This window comes from Bos mutus, chromosome 5 (genome assembly GCF_027580195.1).
Source record: "Bos mutus isolate GX-2022 chromosome 5, NWIPB_WYAK_1.1, whole genome shotgun sequence".
Taxonomy (NCBI): Eukaryota; Metazoa; Chordata; class Mammalia; order Artiodactyla; family Bovidae; genus Bos; species Bos mutus.
This window is the reverse complement of record NC_091621.1, coordinates 89660467-89685515: the sequence shown is the minus strand read 5'-3', so window position 1 is coordinate 89685515 and position 25049 is coordinate 89660467. Positions and strand designations below refer to the sequence as shown.

The window sequence follows — 25049 nt, the reverse complement described above, 5'->3', positions numbered from 1 at the left end:
ATGCTTGGTATTTTTTTTAATAGAAATCTTAATGTTTTCTCACATTTAAGTATGTCATCAACTACAGTTGGTATTTGGGTTTGGTAAGAGGTAGGGAACCACTTATTTATCTTCCTTATGTGATTAGTCTATCATTCCAGCACAATTTGAGGGGGAAAAGTCACAGAAAAAATTGCTTGGTTTTATTATTAGTAGTTATAAATTTTTGTTTATTTATTTGGTACTTTTTTTTTTTTTTGCCCATACTACATGGCTTTGCGTGATCTTAGTTCCCTGACCCGGGATTGAACCTGGGTCACTGCGGTGAAAGCACCAAGTCCTAACCACTGGATCTCCAGGGATTTCCTTCTTAGTACTTTTTTTAAACAGTCAAAGCTCTCATGAGGATCATTTCTTATGGCTGCAGTGGAAAAATGTTGCATTATTCATGGTGTTTTTCGTTCCTTCAGGCGTTTGACAAGAAAGAGCTTTTAGAGTGTATTCAGCAGCTCGTGAAATTGGATGAGGAATGGGTCCCCTACTCAACATCTGCGAGTCTATATATCCGTCCTACGTTCATTGGAACTGAGGTGCAGACCGACTTCCTATTTCGGGGTACTTTGGTGGGCGATTATCATTGTTTATGCTTGTGTGGAACTTCTAGTATGTAGTTTGAAATAACCCCCCAGTAGCATCAAAGATGCTCCTTTCCCTTGATCATTAAGACTGTAAACATTTTCTTTAAAGGGCCAGATAGTCAGCACTTTAAGCTTTGTGAGCCATATGGTTTCTGACATACTCAGCGCTGCCACGTGGTACAAACACAGCCACAGCCACCAGCATAAATGAGTAAAGCAAGGACCGAGGCTGTGTGCCTTTAAGACTAACCGTAGTCTCCTCAGTTTACCAGTGTAATGCTTCCTATCTGGGTATTCTCCTCCAAGGTAAGAGTGGTCATGGTTTTGAAATTTGAAGGAGAGAGAGCTCCTGTTTTTAAATCTTCATTTTCTTGAAGTCTTGGGATTACTTGGTAAAGAGTGGGAGTGAAGGACCTTCTTCTCCCATAGAAAATGTTGAAAATCAAGTTCACAGTGGGTATTAGGGAAATACTTGAGAGCTAGAGAGACAGGTTTAAACCACATGGCTATAAGATCTCCCAGTCGTTCAGTCTATTGGTTGGTGACTTTTCAAAAGAAGGACATACTTGAAGTGACCATGGCCATCTGTGTGGGTGAGTATGTAATATACAAAGACCTTGTCCCTGTCTCCTTTCTCTGCTGAGCAGGGTTAGGCCCTATGGAGAATGGGTGATGTGAGGGGGGAGATTGATTGTAGATGGTGGATGACGAAGGTGTGGCATATGGAAAATGGGACAGAGCATTTGCTATGGTAGAGGCATTTTGCTCTCTGGGGTAATTGTATGGTTACCAGGTTTTCCACTGGGTCATATGAATGTAAGCAATAGAGAAATGTATAAGGCCAGAGGATAAGTACCTACGTGGTCCTTTGGCATCCTTTTAATGCCTTTTGAAAGACTATTAAGCATCTGGATAATGAATTTCACAAATTGCAGTCTTCCTAATACTGTTAAAGAACTGGAACAATTTAAAGAGTCATCTTCTCCTTAAGTTGCTGATATTTTAATATTATTGAGTTTTAAAATATTATTATTTAATTTTAGGAAGAAGCAGTTTTTAAATTTTCAAAGCACTACCTTTTTGTGATCTGGGGTGCTTTCCCATTCTAAGATCTGATTCTTCCAGTCTTAGTTTGTTGAGAGTTTTTGTCATAAATGGAGGCTGGGTTCTGTTGAATGCTTTTTCTAAATGTCTTGGCATGATAATGTGGTTTTGTCCTTCATTCTATTATAATGTATTATATTAACTCATCTTTAGATATTAAAACAAACTTGTATTCTTGGGCTAAATCCTACTTGATTATGGTGAATAATTCACATTATATTTTGCTGTATGCATTTTGCAAATATTTTGTTAAGGACTTTTGTGTCAGTGCTTATGAAAGTTATTGGTCTATAGTTTTCTAATATACCTCGTTCTGTGATTTAGTCAAGTCTTTAGGCTCCTGAAATTCTGTAATGTAGAGTTAAACAAGCTTTTAAGTCTGATTTTATAGTCTGGCTGATACTCCCAATAATTCACTTTATTGATGGTCTTCAAATATTTTCATATGAATTACCCAGATATTGGTTAAAATACACATATTTATACCAATCCCAGGATATTCCAGTTGAATATTCTATTGCTCAACCAAATTTAAGAACCTCAGTGACAAAAATCCTGCCAAGTAGTCCCCTCCCATGGCTCTCTATTAGCTTATATATGTGATCATACTTTGGATCTCAGAATCAAGAATTTTTAAATATCTGCTTTCCAAGTAGTAAGCTAAGAATTGAAAGAAAAAACTGATAAAACTGATATCATTTGATGTCAACATGGTTTGTGTTTGGTTGCTATGTTTATATCAACTAGAATCTTCTAATTCATGGTACAGGCAGAAAAAAAACAATCACCAGGCATTCAGAATGAGCATGTTACAAATAGCATTCAGTAAAGCATATAGATTTAAACATTTGCACACCACACAAATGTTGTATAGTTCAGTCTGATACTTACCACACATTACCTTTCCATGGTATCTACATTTGATACATGAGATAAAGGCTGGAGGATTGGTTGGTGCCCATGGGTTCCAGGTCAGTGGGATTCTTCCATCCGGGACGACTAACTTTTCCTTGCCTTTTTATGTTACTTGGTTCTCTGATGGCTCTGTCTTGTCTCTGCCTTCATAGAATTGCAGGACCACCTCTATATCTGTTATCTGGTATTTTGGTCTTATGTGCAGCATCTGGCTAACATCTGTCATTTCATCTTCTTTTCATGGTTATCTGAACTGATTAAGTGGGTCTTTTATCCAAGAGTTACTTTGAGTTGGGTAATTTTTAAAATGATGTAACCACCAACTTGCTCGCATGTACTAGGTCTCTAGTCTCTGGTATGGCACTCACTTGTGTATGGAGAATATTCTGTATTCTTCAATAGACATATTCTACTGGGCCCCAACTCAACCCAAATAATCTAAATCCGTGGATCCAAGATCAAACACTCTGCTTTTAAATAAAGTCTCCAGAGATTTTTAAAAAACTTGCAATAGAATCACCATCCCAAGTCTTGTGAAAGAATTAAAAATATGTCTAGCAGTCTTTAACACTTTATTTCCTCCAGGAACTGCAAACTAGTACCAAGGTGGAAATATTTTTATCTTTGAAAATTTCACTTCACCCTAAGGGCAGAAGTGATGTTTTCACTTTCCTGAGCTGTGACATGACAGTTTGTTATTAATTACTGTTAATGTTATTAATTACTGTTAATGTTATTAATTACTGTTAATGTTATTAATTACTGCTTCTCACACTCAGTAAGGCTTAGTAGCTGCCATATAATCTGAGAGTAACTGACACCAACTTATGAATTTCATTACATTTTCAAAGGTACTGTGCTTCTTTACATGTCTTATAAACAACAGTTTCTTCATTTTAAAAATTATTTTACGTAAGTCTGACTCTTTGTGACCCCATTAACTGTAGCTTGCCAGGGCCCTCTGTCCCTGGGATTTTCCAGGCAAGAATACTGGCGTGGGTAGCCATTCCCTTCTCCTGAGGATCTTTCTGACCCAGGGATCGAACCTGGGTCTCCTGTATTGCAGGCAGATTCTTTACCATCTGAGCTACAGGAAAGTCCTAATACCTATGTACCAATGTTTTTGTGTAATTCTTCACATCTTCCGACCTTCTTTGATAATAATTGGATTCATTACTAAAATCCTTTGAGATTTAGGATGGTAATAAACAGAAGAGTATTTACTGGGACATGTATTAATAACTAATTAATTAATGAAATAGCCAGTGAGTAGAGATTGTTGAAAACAATTTTTTTTCTAAAGTTTACATTATTAAAAAAATACTGAACAGTATTACATAAGCTTTTTGTAAAATATAGAGACTAAAATCATTCATGATCCCAAACATATTCTGATATTAAAAGAGAATTTTGGTGGCTCAGTGGTAAAAAAAAAAATCCACCTGCCAATGCAGGAAACCTGGATTCAATCCCTGATCTGGGAAGATCCCAAAGCCTGTGCACCACAACTGTTGAGCCCGTGCTCTGGAGCCCGGGAACCACAGCTGCTGAGCCCTAGTGCTGCGACTACTGAACCCATGCACCCTAGAGCCCATGTTCCACAACAAGAGAAGCTGCCGCAACTAGAGAGAAATCCACATGGCAGTGAAGACCCAGGATAACCAAAACCAAATTTTAAAAAAGAGAGTTTCAGCATCATTTAGATCAATATCTTCTGAAATATTTCCAGGTAGTTAAAAACTTAGAAATTAAAAGCTGGAGTGTTTCAAACTGCTGCTGATTGTTAATTAGAAATTAGATAAAACCTGAAATCATATTTAAATTAAAAAAAGTCATAGACTTGTCATTCTTTTCCTTTTATCACCTTGTAAAGTCTTTATATTCCCTATATAAATTTTACCTGTAGTCATAACAATTTCCATGTAAAGAATTCCCTTTATTCATAGCCCTTGTTTATTTATGCTTATACATCTTATCATCTTTTCCCTTCACAATTAGCCTGTAAATGAAAGAATCTGAACAGATTTCAAAACTGGTTATCAGAGCAGCAATTTGTAATCATTCACTTGGGTTTTATCCATACTGTTAATGTATTCTTTTGCAGTCCTTTTTGAGATTATATATGTATCTCATTCTGCTGTTATAAACCACCTTAAAATCTTACTTGCATAACTGTTAACATGTTTCAAATTAACAGCCCCCTTTTTAGTATCTTCAAATCTCAATTATCTGTTTTTAGAGATACAGCTTGTTTGCATTGATTTGGTCTGTGATCAGCTTGCTATTATCAGGCCACTCCCCACATCCTCTTGAGGCTGTTCTTGTTCATTTCAGCATTATCACAGGAGATGATAGTTATTTGTTATTCTCTTTATTTTTACTTTGAAGTGTTGGTTCACTTAGTTAATAATGATACTCCTCAGTTCATACCACTTACCATTTTGGGGCAGAATGTGACCATCTCTTTGGTTTTTTTATTCCCTTTTGCATCCCTTCTTTCAGTCTCTGGAAATCATTCTCATGTATTGAATGAACATTCTTTTGGTTTATATGTGTTTTAAGTATCTCTTAATACCTTGGACCCCCATGATTAAAATTTATATGAATGGTTTTGTCCCACACACCTCACAGTGTCTCTTAATGTTTTCCCTGCACGCTATGTTTCTCATTTCTATCCAGGGTATTATGCATAGGTCCAGTCCATTGCCTTTTTTAAAAATGTTTTATTTTGTATTGGGCTATAGCCAATTAACCAACAATGTTGTGATAGTTTTAGGTGAACAGCAAAGGGACTCAGCCATATATATACATGTATCCATTCTCCCCCAACCTCCCTGCTCATCTAGGCTGCCACGTAACATTGAGCAGAGTTCCATATGCTATATAGTAGGTCACTGTGGGTTATCCATTTTAAATACAGCAGTGTGCAGATGTCCATCCGTAACCGTCCCTTTCTCCCATCTTCCCCCCGGCAACCAGAAGTTCATTGTCAAAGTCTGTGAATCTGTTTCTGTTTCGAAAGTAAGTTCATTTATATCACTTCTTTTCAGATTTCACATAATAAGGATCTTATATGATATTTCTGCTTCTGTCTGACTTAGTTCACTCAGAATGGTACTCTCTGGTTCCATCCATATTGCTGCAAATTTCTTTCTTTCTTTATATATATATATATATATATATATATACACACACACCCCATCTTTATCCATTCCTCTGTCATTTATCCATTCCATGGGCATTTAGGTTGCTTCCATGTCTTGGTTATTGTAAGCAGTGCCGCAATGAACATTGGGGCGCATGTATATTTTGGGGTCATATTTTTCTCTGGATAGATGCCCTGGAGTGGGATATCAGGGTCATATGGTAAGTCTATTTTTATTTCTTTAAGGAGCTTCCATTCTCTTCTCCCTAGTGACTGTACCTGGAGAAGGCAATGGCAACCCACTCCAGTATTCTTGCCTGGTGAATCCCAGGGACAGAGGAGCCTAGTGGGCTGCCATCTATGGGGTCGCACAGAGTCAGACACGACTGAAGCAACTTAGCAGCACAGCAGCAGTGGCTGTACCAATTTACATCCTCACCAAAAGTGGAGAAGGGTTCCCTTCTTTCCACACCCATTCCAGCATTATTTGTGGATTTTTTGATGATAGCCATTCTGGGTAGTGTAAGGTAATATCTCATTTTAGTTTTGATTTGTATTTCTCAAATAATTAGCAGTGTTGAACATCTTTTCATGTACCTATTGGCCGTCTGTCTGTCTTCTTTGGAGAAATGTCTATTGAGGTCTTCTGCCCATTTGTCAATTGGGTTGTTTGTTTTGGTGCTGTTAAGTGTCATGAGCTGTTTGTAAATTTTGGAGACTAATCCCTTATTGGTCATATCATTTGCATATATTTTCTCCCAATCTGTGGGTTGTCTTTTTGTTTTGTGTTTCCTTTGCTGTGCAAAAGCTTTTGTGTTTAAGTAGGTCCCTGTTGTTTATTTTTGGTTTTATTTCCATTATTCTGGAGGAGACAGTCCATGACTTCTAACTGCAATAGAGTTCCCCATGCTGGACATGTAATTACACTTTGCCCTAGTTCTCTTACTGGGATTCCACTTCCCTGTCCCCTTATATGATACTGCAGTGAGCAGTTTGAAAATACATAACTTAGGGAATTGCTGAAAGAGTTACCATTTCCCTGAAAGATATCCTAGGCTCATCTTACTTTTCAATCTCAAGAAAGTCCTGCCTCCTTTCGTTCAGGGAAATCCTGGTTCTCTGATGAAACACAGTGGTCCAGTCTGCTGTCATATCCATCCCCTGACATTGTGAAGCTCTCCTGAGTGCTGGGCGCTACGCTTAGGGCTCTCCCTGCACAGTTGACAGCAGCCCCGTGAGGAGGTGCCATTGGCATCACTTTAGAGATGAAGACACTGAGCCTACCGAGGTGAAATCAGTAGTGAAATCTTTGCTCTGTTCTGCAGCATCCCTTACGTGCTGGTCTTGGAATGCGGTGCTAAGCAAAACCTCCTCCCTGCCTTTGTGGAATTCAGTGTCTCATGGAGCTTGTGGAGTGTCAGATCCATGAATGAATGTATTGGTAGATGGAGGTCACTTTTGTGAAGAAATGAGGGTGTGGTTCAATAAGAGTGCTTATGGAAATGTAACTCAGATGGGACTAATGATTTCTTTCCTATTTTTTTTTTCTTTTTTATGTTAACTTATTTTGACAGGCATGACAATCCCAGTCGCCAGTTTAACCCTCCACCCCATCTTTTTTGTAATATTATTTATTTATTTTTGGCTGTCCTGGGTCTTTGTTGCTCCATGGGCTTTTCTCTAGTTGTAGTGCACAGGCTTCTCGTTGCCTTGGCTTCTGCAGAGAATGGCTCTAGAGCACAGGCTCAATAGTTGTGGCACACGGGCTTAGTTGCTCCAAGGCATGTGGGATTTTCCTGGATCAGGGATTGAACCTGTGTGTCTTGCATTGGCAGACAGATGCTTTACCACTGAGCCACCAGGGAAGCGCCCCCCTGCCCCCCATCTGTAATAATGTGAAGTCTGTCTTTGTGTCTGTTTTGTTTCCTTCCCTGAGCTATCAGCTTTCTTGCTCCCAATTATATTTGACAATAATCACTGCAGATTTTCTGTATTGTACTGTGTATTTTACAATATGTAACATGTATCCAATAACACTAAGTCTAAAGTTCATTCACAATGCTTCTGAGTTTAAGAATATCAATTTTCACACGCAACTTGCCAGTGTATTTCTGGAATTTTAAGCAGGGAGGGATTTGAGGGAAGGAAAACCTTGGTAAAAAATTAGTATCAAAAGTATACAATGGAAAGAAAATTTCCTTCCTACTCTCATTCTGATCCAGAGTCCACTGTTCACCTTCTTCTAAGCAATTCCTATTGCCAGTTTTCTCATATCCTTCTTGAGATATATATTGATAAATATACACACCCATACTTGGTTACATATGTTTATATGTTAAGTATTAACCTTCTTTTTTAAAAAATGGCAGTACTTCTTTCTTCAATTTTTGCCAGTAATCCAAATTTTTAAAAACTACACAAAACACACCTACTCCCACCCACCCTGTCCCCACCCCCACACACGCAAGGTTTTAAAGGATAAAAATGAAAATCTGAGGACCCAGAACCCTGTTAAGATTAGAATATGGCTAGGACACTTGACACTCTTATATCCTTTCCTGTCACCTCTCCTCCCCTCCCCAGTACAGTCACGCACCCATCCCTACTCCCCTGGGGCCAAATGTCTACAAATGGACATTTGAGTTATTTCCAACTGTTCTGAATAAAGCTGTTGTGCACATCTTTGAATGTATCTTATGGTGGAACATACATACATACTTCTCTCTAGTGTTAACCTCAGAGATGAATTGCTGGGCCAGAGGTGATATTCATACACATATATATATAGAAATTATATATGATATATAAAAATATATCTATATCTTTACTAAATACTGCCAGTTTTTTAAGGTGTTTGTACCATTTCACTCCCACCAGCAATGTATGAGAGTTCCATTTGCCTCATATTCATGCTCACATTGGTGTTATCTTAGTAATTTTGCCCATTCAGCAGCCTTATCTGGTGTGGTTTTAATTTTCTCTTCTCTGAGGCCAAATCGTGTTGAGTACCGTTTCACATGCTGACTGTCAGAAATCCTTTTGTGAAGTGCCTTTATGAGTCTTTTACCGTTAAAAAATCAGTTTGTCCACTTTTTGCTCTCATTTTCCTAACTGTAAGCTATTTCATTGTACATTATGCCATACTTAGTTGAACACAGGATGCCATAAATTATGAGGCAGTACTGTTTTATGCACTGATATGGAAAGACATTGCCAATTACACCATGACACAGCACTTCTCTAGATAGTCTTTAGTGATTCGTGAATGAGTCTCTCATTTTTTGAAATGCATATTATTTTTGGAGAAAATCTGTAGTTTCTCCTGCCATCAGATGCACCGCTCCACTTGTGACAGGCATGTTTATTTTTACATGTATCTTAATAACAAGAGCTAACAGCATTATCTTATGGGTTCTTCTGACCATAGGTCCCATTAGAAGACTTGGTTGTTGCTTTGCAAGAAAATGTTGAATTGCACTTGTTTAATATTAATACACATATTTGTTTCACTAATACCAAATACATGTCCCATTCCTGCTTTGCTTGTTTCTTTGTAGTAATTTTTTGGTGCTAAATCAGAGTGCAGTTTTTTGACATTTGTAGCCTCACCAATGCCCATAGACTATTGGAACTGCCATCAGTATGAACAGCTGTTTCTAAGTCTGAACAACTTTTCCATGATGCTGCTTAGCCAAGAGCAATTATAAAATGCTGTGCCTAGATTTTGGACCCATTAAATGGGAAAAAGTAGACATCTTAGAATCTGTGAAAGAGTGGTGTCATTTATATAACCAGTGTCCTGTTGATCAACCATTATGTTGTCAATATAACAGACATAAGAACTGTAATTAATTTAGTGTGCAGCGTAGGAAAAATTGAGTTTGGACCTTTAAAAAATGCGGACTTTCTTTACAGCATTTATGCTACAGACATATCCCCTAGTGCACATAAAGACAGACATTCAAGGAGATTCATTACAGCTCACAAAATTTGCTTAGATTTTTATGAGAGTAAGAGAAAAGACGTCCAGTTTCGCTTTGGGGCCATTACTGCTGGTTAGTGACCGTTTGTTGGGATGAGGGAAAGTGAAGGAGAGGATTTTATTTGTTGGAGTGACGATGGGTAGAATCAAGAGTTCAGTCTGAGACATGGGAATTTCAGCCAGTGATATCAAGTTGGTGGGTGGATACACCAGACTGGAATTCAGGAGAGATTTGGGAGTTTAAGTGCTACGTTCTTATCTTTAGTATAAAATGCCTTTACAATCTGGGGCTTGGATGAGGTTATCAAGGAAATAGCTGTAGAGAGAGATGAAAAGAAGGCAAGGAATGAGATCTGAGGCAGGCCAGCATGTAGAGAAAGGGAGAGGAAGAGGAATCAGCTAAGGGGTCTAGTCTGGAAGGTAGAAAGAAAAACAAGAGGGCTTGGTGTCCTGTGCCAAATGAAGAACATGGAGACACAATGAGCTGTGGCAAATCCCACCCACAGGACCAGTGCCATGAAGCCCAAGACCTGATTATTGGCTTTGACAACGTGGAGTCCTTGGTGATCTTAAACATCTGTCAGTGGGGTAGTGGGCCTGAAAGCCTGAATGTCATGGACTCAGTAGAGGATGAGAGGAGGGAGGTTGTGATTGTGAGTATGCATTAATCTTGTGAGGAATTCTGCTCTGCAGTGCAACAGAGCTGGGTGGGTACTTGGCAGTGGGGCAGGTGGTAAAGACTGGAGGTGTTATGGCGTGTTTCTAAGCTGATGTCAGTGATCTGGAAGGAAGAGGAAACTGATCAAAGTCACCAGATTTCCCAAATTCTACTTCTGTCATGCATCTACTTCTGAAGGTGACAGTGTCAGCAGGCAGTGACGTGTACAGGATGGAGGGACAGCCAGGTACCCCCCACCTTGCTCCTTGGCTTGTGGTTCTCCACCTGACATTCGTGTCACTGAGAGGGCTATTTCGTGAGTGTAGCATCCTTCCCCCGTCATCAGCCAACTCACAGGCTGAGACTGCTGCAGTTGCAGCTCCCTGTGTTGGTCTGACCTGTTGCTCTGCTCCAAGCCCAGTGCCTTGCTCAGCCCAGTCCACTGAACCCATCTGGATGGAATCCCGCAGTCCAGGTCTGACCGTGAGGCTAGGTCAGTGAGGGGACCCTGGTTCTGAGGCGATAACATCCTGTGGCATTTTCCTGGCATCCAGAGAAAGGGCTGGCAGACATTTTCTGTTAAAGGCCAGGTGTGTGTGTACACGCCGAGTGTTTTCAGTTGTGTCCAATTCTTTGTGACCCTGTGGACCGTGGCCTGCCAGGTTCCTCTGTTCATGGGATTCTCCGGGCAAGGATACTGGAGTGGGTTACCATGCTCTCCTCCAGATCTTCCTGGCCCAGGGCTTGAACCCACATCTCTTGATGTCTCCTGCATTGGTGGGTGGGTTCTTTACCACCAGCGCCACTTGGGAAGCCAGGTAGTTAAATATTTTGGGCTTTGCGTTCCTTGCAACTATTCGCCTCTGCCTTTGTAGCACAAAAACAGCAATAGGCCATACGTGAATGAAAAAATGTGTTCCAGTGAAACTTAAAAACAAAACTGGCAGCAGGCTGAAGTTTGCTGACCCTTGATCCTGAGTTACTTTAGAAGGGAAATGAAGCATGGCTTTCCTAAGAGTGATTCATTTTGGCTCTCCCTGGGTACTTCCTCATCCCATATTCTTAGCCATTGGCTTAATAATTCATGCTGCAATTTCTATTTATGTTTTACATTTACCAACCTATAGTTTCCACATCATCAGTACAGGAATCCTTGTCTTTTTTTCCAAGGACCAACGCATTCTCCACAGTTCCAGCACTGAGCGTTGACTAGTTCATTGCTCAGATCTACAGTCATTTTAATGTCATCTGAATGTCCCGTAAATTGGTACATGTTGAATTTATTTACCATTATTACTATGATCATGTATTATTTACTTAAAAATAGTAAAAATTGGTATTTATTGGATGCATAAAAAAGATCAGACCCTGGGAACTTTCAACAGATATCTAATTTAATCTTTGTTCTAACCCGTGAGCTATTAGTATATTATCACTGCCTTTACATAATATTAGATTGTAAAGTGTTCTTTTAGTCTTTCTTACCTGAGCTTTAGTTTTCTTTTAACTGTGTTTTTCTTTTTTAAATTTTAACATCATTTTTATTGAAAAATTTAAAAAAAAAGAGCTGAGTGGTCAGCCTGTCTGTCTAATGTTAAATGTATGTTGTCTTTCTCTTTGAACAGGACTGAGAAACAAATTCAGCCCTGTCCCCTACCTGTTTTATAGCAGGTCTCAGAAAATTCTCGGCTTTTGTTTTCCCCATGATATTCTTTCAGGGTCTATATATTATCTACCCACTGGTCTGAAGGCCAGCACTAAAGGAAATCAAGCAGGAGACAGGAGCGTTTTCTCTAAGGCATCAACTCAACAGATAAGGATTAACATCAGCTTTTTTTAAATAAAATAATTCAGATTTGCTAAGTAGTTATCTAGGTTGGTTTTATAGCCCTTTTCCATAAATGTCTTATTAAGATGACTAACAGTTCAACCGATGTCTAGTCAGTACCTGGTATAATAAACAACAGAGGATGCTTTGTGTAGGGAGCAAAGAAGGTCCTGCCCTTCATGGAGTGCACAGATGCCTGAGTGGTGGAGAATTATATAAGCAGTTGTAAGAAAGCATGATGGGTATTTTGTCTACATTTGAGGAAGTGCTGGATGCTGTAATACCGTGTCACACAAGCACCTAGGCTTGTAACTGGAGCTTATTTCCTGAAGTGACAGTTAGATGACATTTAAATAGAGATTGAAGGGTTTGTGTTACCTAGAGAGATGTTTCCATTGGTTTGTGTTGCCACAGAAAGTGAAAGTGTTAGTCGTCCGACTCTTTGCAATCCCCTGGACTGTAGTCCGCCAGGCTCCTCTGTCCCTGGAATTCTCCAGGCAAGAATACTGGTGGAGTGAGTTGTCATTTCCTCCTCCAGGGGATCTTCGTGACTCAGGGATTGAACCCACATCTCCTGCATTGTGGGCAGATTCTTTACTACTTGAGCCACCAGGGAAGCCTGGTGCCACAACAGAGTTTCAAAAATGATGCACTCGGGATCTTAGTTTCCCAACCAGGTATCAAATACTTGCCCCCTGCGGTGGAAATGCAGAGTCTCTATCACTGGGCCACCACGGAAGGCCCGCAGATTAGGTGCCTTAAACACCAGAATTCATTTTCTCAGTTTTGGAGGCTGGAAGTCCATAGTCAAAGCGCGAACAGGGTTGGTCTCTGGTAACGCCGCACTTCCTCGCTTGTGGGTGTCCACTTTGTCACTCTATAGTTGTGCTCTGGTGTCTCTTCTTAAAAGGATAACAGGACTACCCAGGTGGCTCAGTGGTAAAGAATCCACCTGCCAGTGCAGGAGACACAAGAGACTCGGGTATGATCTGTGGGTCAAGAACATCCCCTGGAGGAGAAAATGGCAACCCACTCCAGTATTCTTGCCCGGAAAATTCCATGGACAGAGGAGCCTGGAGAGCTACAGTTCATGGGGTGGCAAAGAGTCAGACATGACTGAACACACACAGAGTCCCACAGTCCCAACAGGACTGGGATACCGGCCTTTTGACCTCATTTAACTTTACCTCCTTTAAAGCTTTATCTCCAAATGCATTCACATTGGGGGTTAGGCCTTCTACCTATATATTTTGAGTAGGAAAGCAAGGAGGAATCCAAAAAGATTCCATATGGTTTGAGCAGAGGATGCATAGACTATGAGAGTGTGGTGAAGGCTGAGGGTGGAAGGAAGGTCTGGTTTGAAGTCTCTTCACATTAGGAAATCTCGAGAATTTCACCGATTTATTTATTTATTACCCCCCCCCCTCAAATTCTGATATCAAAAAAAGAGCTCTGGACTAAGAGTAGAGCGATGTCCAGAGCTAAAAAATGAAAACTCTGGGTGAATCATTTGAGCCTAAGTTTAACTTAGAAATATTCCTGGATTGTTGGGTTTTCTGAGATAATGGCTATGGAATGTCTTGGAAACCTGAAAGTACCGTGTAATTATTGAGGGTTGCTAATTATTTTTTAAATCTTAAATCAGGCCAACTAGTTTTTCCTATAAACACATTCCATGAATTTGGTGTTCCTCCCCCGTTTGACTCACACTGAAACCCTAAATGGGTCACTGGTCAGTCCTGTGTTTCTTACAGCATCCCCTTAGTTCATTGTTCTTTTTTTTTTTTAAGATAGAAACTTAACAAAAGAAATTAATTAACCAACTTGGCTGCACTGGATCTTAGTCAAGGCCGATGGGGACTTTTCATGGCACCAGATGGACTCTAGTTGGGGTGCGAGGGTTTAGTTGCCCCACAGCGTGTGGGATCTTAGTTCCCCAACCAAGGACCGAACCTGTGTTCCCTGCATTGCAAAGGATTCTTCACCACCTGCCTACTAGGGATCCCAGTATTCTTTGTCATTTTCCCCTCTAACTAATCTTTTTTAAGAACTGGCAGAATTTTTTTTTAATTAGTCTACTCTTTGGATCAAAAAAATAATTTGGAGCACCCTAAAAATTTCTTTTTGAAAAATGTCCCCCCCAAAAAAATGTCCCCCAATTATTTCTAATTCTATATTTTCTTCTGTCCCTTAATTGCCTTGCCCAGCAGAATCATTCTCAAGCCTCTACATGGCAGCAGTACTTCTCTGCCTTCCAGGCCAAAACATGGGCTATTAAGTAGTACATTTCTCAGTTTGCTGAATGCCCGCTGCAGATGGATCACCCTAGAAGTCCTGCCTTTCTATAAAGTAATTTTCTAAGTGACACAGAAATGGTCATTTCCACTGTGAAATGTGTCTTTATTTTCCATCACACTCAATTGTCCTGTTATTTTGTGCAAAATGTACCCACATTTAATGCTCATATATATATTTATTTGTTATTTGTGGGGTATAACTTAAAAGAGTATATATTTTAACATATCAGAATTCCAACTTCAAAGTCAATGTGGTCCCTTGAGACATTATAAACTTTGCATCTAAAATTTTGTATTTCTCATTTTCTGAGGGATTTCTTAAAAGCCCCTTTCAGTTCTTTATGTATTGAAATAATCCAAGAAACTAGTAGAGGAGAATTTTTAAAAATCAATCAAAATAAGACAGTGAAACTGGTCTACATAACTTATCAGCTGTTACTATCCATATTTTTCTTTATGTATATGGCTTTTATTTTATTTGAACCAGAATCCTGATCTTGTGATCATAGAATGTTGTTCATTGCCATTTGATTAATATTATGCTATCATAAACTATTCTTTACTGTAGGAATAGTACAGAATTTAAATTGCTTTCCAGGAAAGAAGGGAGAACTGAGGAACAAATGTGGAGGGGAGAAACAGATCCAATCACCGAGTTCCCTTCCTGATCCAAAAAGTTACATTTGATTTACTCTCACTTATGAAACAGTGTGATCATTTTCAGTACAGTCATAGTTCTTTTCATGGAAAGGTATTTGACATAAATAATTATTTAAGGATGAAGATGACACCAGTACTTACAGTGCTTGCAAAATATGAATTGACCTTGCTTAAATTTCAGAAATAAAAGTTAGTACCCATAAGCACATTTTCTCTCAGCATCGAGACATTCTAGTCTATAATCTGCCTGCTTGCTAAGAATGGTGGTGGTGGTTTAATCCCTTAAGTGAAGGGAAGTGAAGTCGTTCAGTCGTGTCCGACTCTTTGCGACCCGATGGGCTGTAGCCCACCAGGCTTCTCCGTCCATGGGATTTTCCAGGCAAGAGTACTGGAGTGGGGTGCCATTTCCTTCTCCAGGGGATCTTCCCGACCCAGGGATCGAACCTGGGTCTCCTGTTTGCAGGCAGACACTTTACCCTCTGAGCCACCAGGGAAGCTGGTTTAATCCCTTAGTCATGTCCAACTCTTTGCGACTTTATGGACTGTATAGCCCACTAGGCTTCTCTGTCCATGGGATTTCCCAGGCAAGAATACTGGAATGGGGTTGCCATTTCCTCCTCGAGGGGATCTTCCTGACCCAAGGATAAAGATATTGTTTAAAGATTTTTATCAAGATATTCTTCTCTAGAAATAGATTTAGTGTGTTAGTCTGTTTTTCATCTGTTTTCTCTCTACTGCCACCTAGTGGATTAAATGCAAGTTTGCCTGTCAATTAAAATCAAGGGAAGGAAATGAATAACATGAAACTTATCCATGATGATGAGTTATTGTTACTTTTTTTTAGTAGAGTGTAGGTTGCAAAAAATACAAGAGTGAAAAAAGTCCAGGCATTCATGTGATATCAGTAATAAAATGCTTATCAGTTTATCCATAAATAAGGTATTTTATTTAGACCATTAGAAGCTAGGTAAATTATTGATACTGTGTCCTGCATATTGTATTTCTAAATTATGTTGAGAAGCTTAATTCCTTATTACAATGGTCAATAATTTTTTTTTTTTTAATGTAAAGCTTACTTAACTGATAGGTAGTTAAAAGTGCAGAGATAGTCAATTTTTATCAAAGTTGGGAAGAAAGGCAGATATGTGTGTTATTCTGGGAATTTCTTTTTCCAAATAGTGAAACCAATAAAAGCAAATGGAGTTTAAGTCTCCTCATTCTTTGTGGGGGTGACCTTTTCAACCCCCACTAAAGAACAAACCCAAATGAGCAAAAAAACCAAAACCTGTTGTTGCTTGCTGGCTGTTTTGCTGAAAGTTTTCACATTTGCCTCGTGTCCAGAGGATTTGTTAACAAAATAAGCCATTCATTATATACATATAAGCAATACAAATATTTCTTAGAGAACTATCTAGTCTATTTTGAATATTCTAACATAAAAGAAAAAAGAAATAGCAACAGCAGAGGAGAGCAACAGTACATACATCACCAAATTGGATTTGCCAACATCCGTACTTAAACAGCACTGGGAAGTCGCATGTGACAGCAGTCTGGAGTTCCAATTAGGAAAAGGTCCCAGGAAGCACATCCGTTTTGTGGGTGAGACTTCAAAGGTTTCATTTCTCCCACTTATAATCCCAGGATGCAAACTGAAAGATCCTCATCAGTTCAGTTCCGTTCAGTCGCTCAGTCGTGTCCAACTCTTTGAGACACCATGGACTGCAGCACCCCAGGCTTCTCTGTCCATCTCCAATTCCCAGAGCTTGCTCAAACTCATGTCTATCGAGTCAGTGATGCCATCTAGCCATCTCATCCTCTGTCATCCCTTCCTCCTGCCTCCAGTCTTTCCCAGCATCAGGGTCTTTTCCAGTGAGTCAGTTCTTCACATCAGGTGGCCAAAGTATTGGAGCTTCAGCTTCAGCATCGGTTCTTCCAGTGAATATTCAGGATTGACTTCCTTTAGGATTGACTGGATCTCCTTGCAACTCTCAAGAATTTTCTCCAACACCACAGTTCAAAAGCATCAATTCTTCAGTGCTCATCTTTCTTTATGGTCCAGCTCTCACATTTATACATGACTACTGGGAAAAGCCATAGCTTTGACTAGACGGACCTTTGTCAGCAAAGTAATGTCTCTACTTTTTAAAATGCTATCTAGGTTGGTCATAACTTTCCTTCCAAGGAGTAAGCGTCTTTTAATTTCATGGCTGCAGTCACCATCTGCAGTGATTTTGGAGCCCAAAAAAATAAAGTCTGTCACTGTTTCCATTGTTTCTCCATCTATTTGCCATGAAGTGATGGGACCAGATGCCATGATCTTAGTTTTCTAAATGTTGAGTTTTAAGATAGCTTTTTCACTCTTCTCTTTCATCAAGAGACTCTTTAGTTCTTCCCTTTCTGCCATAAGAGTGGTGTCATCTGCATATCTGAGGTTATTGATACATCTTCATCAATCTGCCAGCAAAACTGCAGCAATGGTATTATGTTAAGTTTTTACAATGCTGTTTCCTTTTTTGGAGAAGGAAATGGAAACCCACTCTAGTAGGTTTGCCTGGAGAATCCCATGGACAAAGGAACCTGGTGGGCTACAGAGGCTGAAAGGACTGAGCAACTAACACTTGCTTTGTTACGCAAATCTTGGAATGTTACTAAGTCCTAGGCGTGGTAGGCCAGACCTCCTCAAGGGACTTGACAGATTCCAAGATCTGCTCCCTATCATCTATCTATCTATCTATCTGTCTATCTATCGTGTTTCTCTTCTGACACTCACAGCAGGTGTGGCTGACGCCCACAGCAGTAGTCCGGGCTGTATCCATGTAGGTCAGAAGCAAGGTCGGAGGCCTGCTTTGCTTTGTCTCTGAAGCCTAAACAAGACTACTTAATTTCCCTAACAATGATTCATTTCTTTATCATTTTTTTCTTTTAAATTTGAACTTTTTATTTTGCATTGGAGTATAGCCTATTAACAATGTTGTGACAGTTTCAGGTGGACAGCACAGGGACTCAGCCATACATATACACGTGTCCATTGTCCCCCAGACTCTGCTCCCATCCAGGCTGCCACATAGCATTGAGCAGAGTTTCCTGCGCTATACTTTAGATCCTTATTGAATACAATCGCGTGTTCTTGTCAATCCTAAACATGCGAACTATCCTTTCACCCCATCCTTTCCCCATGGCAACCGTAAGTTCATTATTTAAGTCTGTGAACTGACTCATTTCTTTAACTTGGTATCTGTCACTCTTTGTCTGTTTCCTTTGGGGCCAGCCAAGTCCTGTGTGACTCTCAGGTTCACATGCTGTGTGAATGGACTCAGCTTCCCGTTTCTTAAGCCTCTCTGGTGGCATCAGAGCGCACATACATGAACACAATGTATCGTGCTCACACATCTTTTCCCTACCTGATTCTTCATCTGGGCATAAGTAGTGGGTGAGGCCCCTTGAGCTATCAGGTAGCAGAAGAGGAGATTTAATTGAAATTCAGAAAAAAAAATATATCCCCAGGTCCTCTTTTAGCCAGTTTCATTACATATTACAAAAATCACGAATTAGCTGAATTTGAGTCTCCTGTCATTATTTTCACACCAGATTGCTACCCGATCCAGGCAGACTAGGCTTCTTTTTTGAGGACTCAGTGTATGTATTTTATTGCCCAGGATTTAATATAATAGTCTTAATTTGTTTTCTTACCTGCGTGGCCTTAAACTGTACAGGATAGCCCAGCAACCTTTAATGCCTTTAGAATATGTAGCCCTCAAAACTTTTTAGTCTCTCAATTTTCCTCTTTAAAAAACAACTGAGAGTAATTACTTTTGTGCTGAAGAAATTTATGATTGCATTGTTGGCTTGTGATTTTCTCAGTGTTTGTGGGGAAGGCCGTTTTCTCTCTTTGTCATTCCTAATATGAATTCCTGAGTCCTTCGTCCTCTGTCTTTTGGTGGGCAGGGGCCCCGGTGGCGGGGATTTGTCTTGTCTGATGTCTTTGCTTCTAGTGAAGCTACACTTTTGGTGTCTGTTATCTGTCACAGTCGGATGCGATAATGGCACTTTCTCCAGCCCGAGTCTGCTGGCACCAGAGTGTTTGAATGAAGTAGAAGGGCAAGTTAGAGAAGCAAATATTAGGTTTCACCCCCAAAGACTGAAATCGTGTCTAGGTTCTTTCCTTTTTCAGTTCCCAATCAGTGCAGTCCTGAAAGGTGTTACATGGCTAGTTGTCAAAAATATATGGTTAGTTGACAGTGTACTGGTCTTCCCAGGTGGCTCAGTGGTAAAGAATCCGCTGCCAATGCAGGTGCCCCAGGAGACATGGGTTCGATCCCTGGGTCAGGAAGGTCCCCTGGAGGAGGAAATGGCAACCCTCTCCAGTATTCTTGCCTGGGATAATCCCATGTACAGAGGAGCCTGGTGGGCTACCATCCATGAGGTCGCAAAGAGTCAGACAGGACTGAGCAACTGAGGACGCACAAAAAACCTATTAATAAAACAAGAGACAAATTTGCCTTTCCTTTAAAATCATAACTCTGAAAGCAAAGCAAAATGGAACCCAGTCTTGGTGTTTTCTTCTTAGACGACCATCAGGCTTTGTGTAACTCAACTTCAGAAGTAACAGCTGTCGTTTGTGGCTTCTGGGAGATGTTACAGATCTGTTCTAGACTTTGAGACTGGCATCTGCATTTTAGATTAACAGTTGTGTATACTTTTACTATATTCCAGCCTTCTCTGGGGGTCAAGAAGCCGACTAAAGCCCTGCTCTTTGTAATCTTGAGCCCAGTGGGACCTTATTTTTCCACTGGAAGCTTTAATCCTGTGTCCCTGTGGGCCAACCCGAAGTATGTAAGAGCCTGGAAAGGTGGGACCGGAGACTGCAAGATGGGAGGGTAAGTTGATCTGTGTTACTGTCTAAAGGATAGAGGCCCTTGTGACCATTTAGTTATGGCCATTCATTCAATACATACATATATATATATATATATATATATATTAGTATTCACACTGGAATGGTCATTTTTATTTTGTGTTTAGCCTTCAGTGGTTTGAATGTGGTAGCTGTTTGAAGGATAACCTCTGTGGCCCTTTGAAGGGAGAAACATTGACTGTTAAACATAAGCAAGAACTAAAGTAACTAGGCCAGGAATGAAATCAGCGCTTTGGATGAGCTGCCCGGGATGCTGGTCCCTGGCCGCGGGCTGACAGTTGGCATTCGAGAGCATCTGGTGTCGGGGCCCAAGCTCTCAGTCGGCTCCAAGGAGCCCTGTCTGGGGAAGGTGCCTGCATCACTGAAGTGCTGTCTTCATTCCCGCAGATTGCAACCATATCTGCTGCCAACTGGCTGTGGGACAGCCCTGCTTTGGCTCGGTCAGGCCAGTCTCATAGGCCATATGTAGCTGGCTGGAAATAAAAGAGCATTTGAAAGTGTTAGACAATTTCAGGGGTGGACTTGGCCGTGAATCGGGAATGCCCCGATGGGTGAACAAGAATAGCCGGGTTACCCAGCGTGGCTCTTCCTTTGGAAGAGCACCAGCTGGCCCTCAAGGTGACTCAGTGCAGTCTTCTGGGCCCTGGGAGAGAGGAAGGATGTGGTGCTGACATGCCAGAGAGACCTTGACAGCTGGCTTTGAACCCTCCATAGACTTTTTCTATTTCTCACTTTTCTGTCCCCAAAAAGGCATGGTGGTAAAATGCTATGTCCTGTCATCCCTCGTGGCATTCACTCACTAACTGCATTCCCTCATCGGGTCAGAAAAATCCTGATGGTGGTGGCTTAGTCGCTAGGTTGTATCCGACTCTTGCAACCCCATGGACTGTAGCATGCCAGGCTGTTCTGTCCGTGGAATTTTCCAGGCAAGAATACTAGAATAGGTTGCCATTTCCTTCTCCAGGGGATCTTCCCAACCCAGGGATCCTGTATTTCAGGCAGATTCTTTAATGACTGAGCTATGAGGGAAGCCCAGAAAAAAAAAAAAAATATTCTGATGGAGTTCATTAAATAAACTAAGTCACTTTATTCCGTGTTAGATCTCCTTCCTAAGTCCTAGGCTAGCCAGATCAAAAACTTTTTTGTTTGTTCTCAATGGCTTTTTTACTTTTTCAGACTTATTCACAGAGCATATCTGTATTCCTCTATTAAAACTTCTCTCAGTGCACGTTGCAGTAAAGCAACAGTCTTGATGAAGAGAGAATGTAAAATTTTTTCTACTTTAAATCATACTCTCTAGCTCCCCCTACCTGCCTAGGGAAGAGATAACATGGGGACACAAATTGCAGGGAATCCTTCAGTTTGGTTTCTGGGCAGATGGTTATTTGTTACAAAGAGGATATTGAGGCAGTCTCATAGAATATATGATCGTTAAAGAGCAATTAAAAATCACTACTTTCTGTACAATACAAAGACTGAAGTCCGGTGTTACTATGAACAACTAGTATTTCAATATTGTCTCATCAGTTATAACAAGTGTACCCCACTAATGTGAGATGTTAATAAGAAGGGAAATGGAAATTGAGGAATAAGAGTTATAGAAGCTCTGTTTTTTGCTCAGGTTTTCGGTAATCTGAAACTTCTTTAAGAAATAAAGCCAACTATAAAATAAATTACTAGTTTGACTCATTAGGCTCACGTGGACCAGAATCAGTGGACATTGACTTGAAATTTCTTAGAGAAGAGAGTTTTGGGCCCCATACATAAAAGCAAAATTGGCAAGAGGGCAAGCATGAAGCAGAGAGTGGATTCGTCACAAACCCGCCTGTTGTTTCCAAGAGCTTGAAACCTCTCTGCTCCTATACTCCCAGCTGGAGGAGCACAGGGAAACAAATGATTTTGCATCTACCGTCATTCAGTTTAGTTAACAAAGACATTTGGCGGCAACCTTAGATTTATGTATTATTGTTCCTTTCTAGACCTGACTTATTCAATGCTGTGCTGGGCTTAGTTGCTCAGTCGTGTACGGCTCTTTGCGACCCCATGGACTGCAGCCCTCCAGGCTCCTCTGTCCATGGGGATTCTCCAGGCAAGAATGCTGGAGCGGGTTGCCATGCCCTCCTCCATTCAATAGTTACCTTCTAATCTTTTTTTTAGTACCTCTGTAGTCAATTGGTAATTATTAAATATCTATTGACTTTCACAAGCTCAAGAATTTTTTGCTTTCTGTATAAGTGAATCTGAGGAACAGAGAGAATATATATATTTTTAAAATTCTAGGATTAAATTTTTTAATCTTAGAACTTTTAAACTTAGATTAAATTGTAAGCCTTAGTTTCCTCATTGATAAAATGAGGGTAATAATGCCCACTTTACCTGTGAGGATGGAGGAGGATAATGTGAAGTGCCTAGGATCCTGGCTGGCACTTAGGGAGCTCTCAACAAGTATGGAGTTAGAACCTAGCGGTTTCCAGCGTGGACTTAGAGATACCCACGAATCGTGCACATATCTGCATGATCTTATGCAATTAAGTCCTTTCTCCCTACAAATCCTCAAAAGTATAATAACATCTATGGTTGTGTTAAGACAATTTGTTGAAATAATGGGGTTCAGAACCTAGGGCCCTGCCTGGTAGGTGGTACTCTCTCAACAGACAATAGTTTATATTATGAGGCTCTCTTTCTTTCTGGTTTTATCTCCTGGGCTCTCTCCTAGGAGTAATCAGTTAGATTGCACACAATAGGATTTACTCGTTTGGAGGGATGTATTTAATATTCCTAGTCTCCCAGATTCTACATTAAAATTATATGTAGACAGTTTTCCCACTTTTTCATTTTCCTCTTTCTTCCAAGGACATGTGTTTTCCTTCTTAATATTGGCAGCATGTGGAAGGAAGCCCAAGTATATTACCAAAGTATCAATTACCCAGTGGACATTAATGATACAGTTTACACCTGAGAGAGAATTTTGATACACATTTGTATTTGGGGAAAAACACACCTATAAATGGACTTCCCTGGGCTCAGTGGTAAAGAATCCACTTGTCAGTGAGGGAGGTGCAGGTTCAATCCCTGGGTCAGGAAGATCCCCTGGAGGAGATTCCCGCTCCAGTATTCTTGCCTGGGAAGTCCCATGGACAGAGGAGGCAGGCGGACTACAGTCCATGGGGTCACAGAAGAGTCGCATATAACTTAGCAACTAAATAATCAGTAGGCATTAAAGAGCTGCATCTGGGCCTATTGGCTCCAAACCCATGCTCTGTCTACCAAACTCTCCCTGCAGGCTGGTCTATACTCCTTAAAAAGTATTCATAATTGAACCCAGTTACCAGGCCAGACAGAGGATGAGATGGCTGGATTGCATCACCGACTCCATGGACGTGAGTCTTGAGTGAACTCCGGGAGTTGGTGATGGACAGGGAGGCCTGGCGTGCTGCAATTCATGGGGTCGAAAAGAGTCGGACATGACTGAGCAATTGAGCGGAACTGAACTGAACTGTGTATTTGCTATTAGTTCTGAATATGGGTGGTCTGATGTTTTATGGTCATTAAAAATGAAAGCCTCCTGAATATTAGAATTATGTCATCTCCAGACTGACTAGTAATTTACATTTCATTGCCTGTGTTTTGAAGTATACATGTTGAGGGTCTTTTAAAGGAATCTGAATACCTTGGTGTAAATAAATCTCATCATTCCCCAGATTGTATGATGTCTGTTTCAATACCATAGCTTTCTAGAATACTTCAGTTATTAGTCACTAGTCTTTGAGTTACAGGTCAGAAAACTAGCTCAATCCATCTTGAGTAGAGAAGGGATTGACTGGCTCATGTTAGCTGTGGCTCATGTTGGCTCATGGTAGCTGTGGATCAATAAGAGCTCTAATCATTGTCACCAGATTGCTTTGCCCTTGCATATGTGCTGTTCATGCTACATCCACCCCAGTCTCTCTCTTCTCTCCTTTTCTCTCTCTTTCCATCCTTCCCCCATCTCTTGTCAAAGCTTCTGGCTATGCGTTAGCCTAAGGCTCTCCTAATTCAGATGTCTTCTGCTTTGAAGGCTGGTGATCATGGATTCAAGAGACCCAGCATCATAGCAGACGAGCTGCCACCATTCTCAAAGGGAGAAAATACATCTTTCAAAGGGTTTTGTACATTGAAATGAATGAGTGAGTAAACTCAAAGAAGAACTTATGAGCAACTTAGTTACTTGCCCACCCTTTTCTTCATTTGTGGTAGGGGCAGGATGCTATGATTGTCAACCCAAGCAGAATGACTTGGCTGCATAGGAAGGACCCAAGAGAGCATAGTGGGAAGAGAAGAGAAGCTGTGCAGATGAGAATGGCATGTAGCCACTGGGATATATGGCTTCTGTGTTTAAGTTACACTTTGACTTAGGAAATACTAAAAATTTAATCTTGCCCAGATATAAAAGAGATCATTTAAAAGGCCTAGGTGGGTATTTTGTGGAAAGTAAGAATAACATTAATTTTTTGGTAGTATGTTTGATTGTTTCTGTGTACTTCTTGGGGCTTCATAGTCCAAGGATGGGTCTAGGGTTTTTTCCTAGTCCTGACTGTCATAGAGGAGTGCTTTCAAACTTGTTTGCTGATATCTTCTAAAAGCCAAGGAAAGTGAATTATACAGCCAGGAGCATAGAAAGGCAAACAAGCATCACATATATTTGAGGACTCTCATGTTTTATTTAAAGCATTGATTCATATTTTGTATTCTACTGAATACTTTTCCCATTTAATAAAGGATAAATTTAAAATATTACTTCCTTTTCTCCTAAAGTGAAAGTGAAGCCTCTCAGTTGTGTCTGAGTCTTTGTGATCCCATGGACTATAGCCTACCAGGCTTCTCTGTCCATGGGGTTTTCCAGGCAAGAGTACTGGAGTGGATTGCCATTTCCTTCTCCAGGGGATCTT

The 25049-nt window shown here is 40.4% G+C and overlaps 1 protein-coding gene across 6 annotated transcripts in view; it reads left to right on the top strand.

The window, feature by feature from the left end:
- Positions 1-25049, top strand: part of BCAT1 (branched chain amino acid transaminase 1) — a 118174-nt gene that overhangs the window by 66101 nt on the left and 27024 nt on the right. For all 6 annotated transcript variants that reach the window (XM_005902063.2, XM_014480232.2, XM_070371206.1 and 3 more), the window contains 2 exons: positions 450-569; positions 19920-20083. In XM_005902063.2, the coding sequence (XP_005902125.1) occupies positions 450-569; positions 19920-20083 (284 nt within the window). The remainder of the gene's footprint in view (positions 1-449; positions 570-19919; positions 20084-25049) is intronic.